We start from the raw sequence: 2,546 nt of genomic DNA, 5'->3' as shown, positions 1-2,546 counted from the left end.
ACTCCCTACAAACTATTTTCCTTAATGAAAATTCACATTTTTGCAAAAAAAAAAAAACATATACTCTCCTTTATTCCTACCAAATTAGCCATCCGAACTTCCCTTCTATCAAAACGATGGAGGCATGTTTAGTGCGATATACCTTCTCTCTCCTTGGATGAGGATTACGTGACAACTAGGAAGGCTACTTGGATAAACAAAACCCTAAGTCTTTACAAAGGTGCCAAGATAATAAATTTTCAACTCAAATTCAACAGGTGGATCGAGTTCGCCATCTCTCGCAACGTGGAGAATCTGTGTCTGGATTTCGGGACACCTTGTTCCTTTCCTGATTTTTTCAACGTCAACTTCTCCTTTGTCAAGCAACTCAGACTAGTTATGTTCAACATTTTTGATATCATGACTCCCGTGTCTTGGACATCCCTGACGGAGTTGTGCTTGCGTGGTTGTAGTCTCTTTGCTGAATCCATGGCTAATATTCTACCGGGTTGTCCTCTTCTAGAAAGCTTAACATTGCGAGGATGCGATAAACTGAGTTTTCTTGATCTCAGCGAATCATTGCGTCTGAGAACACTAGAAATAGTGTACAATCCTTGGTTTCCGGAGCCAGCACAGATTGTGGCACCACATATCCATTATCTCAGATTGATTAACCCTCTATGTTCATCTACTTTTGTTGATGGCTCGTCTTTAGCTGAAGCTAAACTCGACATTCACAATATTCTCTCAATGATCCCGAACTTCATCCGTGATGTTCTTCATATTAAAGTCGTGGCCATGGTGGTAAAGATGCTAGAAAAGTTGAAGAATGTAGAGAAGCTTACTCTTGGGGGAAACTTTCTTCAAGTATGTATTATTGGCCTCATTCTTACATTATTTATCTAAGTCTATATATATACATATATCTCGGTCGGTATTCACTATCTTTATTTGCTTTTTTTTGTGGATAGATTTTATCTCTTGCCGAGGCCTGTGGTGTTCCTTTTCCGATGTTGAAGGTGAAATATTTGACTCTTGAGACAATAATCTTTCGGTATGTTATTCCTGGTATAGAAAGAGTGTTACAAACCTCTCCTCATTTAAAGAAGCTAACAGTACGCGCAAAGAATTACAACATCATTCCGGTATATATTTACCATTAACCTTACTTATTAATTTTCATTGGCCTCCCTTTTTAACTATATATCTACGAACCATTTTTGCATTTTTCATTTGTTGAGCAGGAGAAGGATCTTGACAACTACTTGAAGCGACGAGGCTTGAATCCGGATCAATGCTGGAGATCAACAGATGGTGTCGATTGGAACAAGTCCCCTTGGCATGTAAATTCAAAGCATATGGTTTCACTCGTCGAACTCGTGCTTAAAAACACAAAGTCATTAGACAATATAATTTTACGCAGGTGTAAGTTCCAAGATCCGATTCCACCATTCTTTCACAACAACAATGTCTCCATTGTGCTCAGATGAGTACGTAGTGAAACATAGGGTTTAGTCTTTTTGAAACTTTATTATATATATATTGGGTGTACTTAAAACATGCATTATTGAATGAAAGTGATTGGAATGTTAAATGTTTGGTACCTAATTTTGATGTTAAATATTGCTATGTCAAACATGGCAGATAGAGGCAAATAGAATAGAGGCTGGCATTATTATCCATCCTTTTGAATTATAATCAGAATACAATGTAAAGAGTAGTAACTAATAGGCCTGGACATAAAAACTGTACCCGAATACCCAATCCGGAACCCGACCCGAAAAACTGGGTTTGGGTTGGGTACAAGTTTGCCTATAAAACCCTATTGGGTTCTATTTTCTAATACCAGTGGGTTCGGATTAGGATCGGGTAATACCTGATACCCGTTTGGGTACCCAATAAGCCCGAACATATAAACCTATTTATAATATTTATCATTAATATAATGCAATTACCCTAAAATTATGATTATAATTTTGAATATTTCATTTAATTTTATACCTAAATATCAAAAATAATCAAAATATCTAAAATATTTTGTCACATAAGTCAAAATTTAACTAAATTTATTTAAATTTAATTAATTTTTAATTATATTTTTCAGGTACCCGGTAGTTTGGGTACTAATCGGGTTCTAAAATTTGTAATCCAAACTGACCCGAATCCGATAGTACCCAAACTGAACCGAACCCATATATCTAAAAATACCCAATGGGTACTATATTTCTAAACCCGTTTACCCGAACCCGAATGGGTAATACCCGAACCCAAACGGGTTACCCGAATGCCCAGCCCTGGTANACTATATTTCTAAACCCGTTTACCCGAACCCGAATGGGTAATACCCGAACCCAAACGGGTTACCCGAATGCCCAGCCCTGGTAACTAATTTAGAGTGCAACATGCTGCAGGAGCACAAGAGATGATGGGCTAATGATAATATATGGTAAAGGGATTGATGATATTGAGTCTCTTTAACCACTTGGATCTCTTTTTCTGTCCAGGTTCACTACTTCTTGTTTTCACTCATCTTTCTCTTCTTGCTCTTGTTCTTACTACTATCCAAT

The 2,546-nt window shown here is 37.1% G+C and overlaps 1 protein-coding gene across 1 annotated transcript; it reads left to right on the top strand.

Annotated features, from left to right (window-relative positions):
* Window positions 400-1,469, top strand: LOC104743700 (probable F-box protein At1g60180). The gene is made up of 3 exons (XM_019235530.1): window positions 400-846; window positions 951-1,124; window positions 1,224-1,469. Exons 1-3 carry the CDS (start codon window positions 400-402, stop codon window positions 1,467-1,469), a joined length of 867 nt encoding a protein of 288 aa, XP_019091075.1.

Source organism: Camelina sativa, chromosome 14 (genome assembly GCF_000633955.1).
Source record: "Camelina sativa cultivar DH55 chromosome 14, Cs, whole genome shotgun sequence".
NCBI lineage: Eukaryota > Viridiplantae > Streptophyta > Magnoliopsida > Brassicales > Brassicaceae > Camelina > Camelina sativa.
The sequence above is the reverse complement of the archived record's forward strand: the minus strand, read 5'-3'. Positions and strand labels throughout refer to the sequence as shown.

Excerpts from the sequence above, each read along its gene's own strand:
- LOC104743700 (XM_019235530.1), top strand. The coding sequence starts at position 400 with ATGACTCCCGTGTCTTGGACATCCCTGACGGAGTTGTGCTTGCGTGGT. Across the intron at positions 847-950 it reads TTGGGGGAAACTTTCTTCAA|ATTTTATCTCTTGCCGAGGC; the intron begins GTATGTATTATT and ends TTTTGTGGATAG. Across the intron at positions 1,125-1,223 it reads AGAATTACAACATCATTCCG|GAGAAGGATCTTGACAACTA; the intron begins GTATATATTTAC and ends TTTGTTGAGCAG.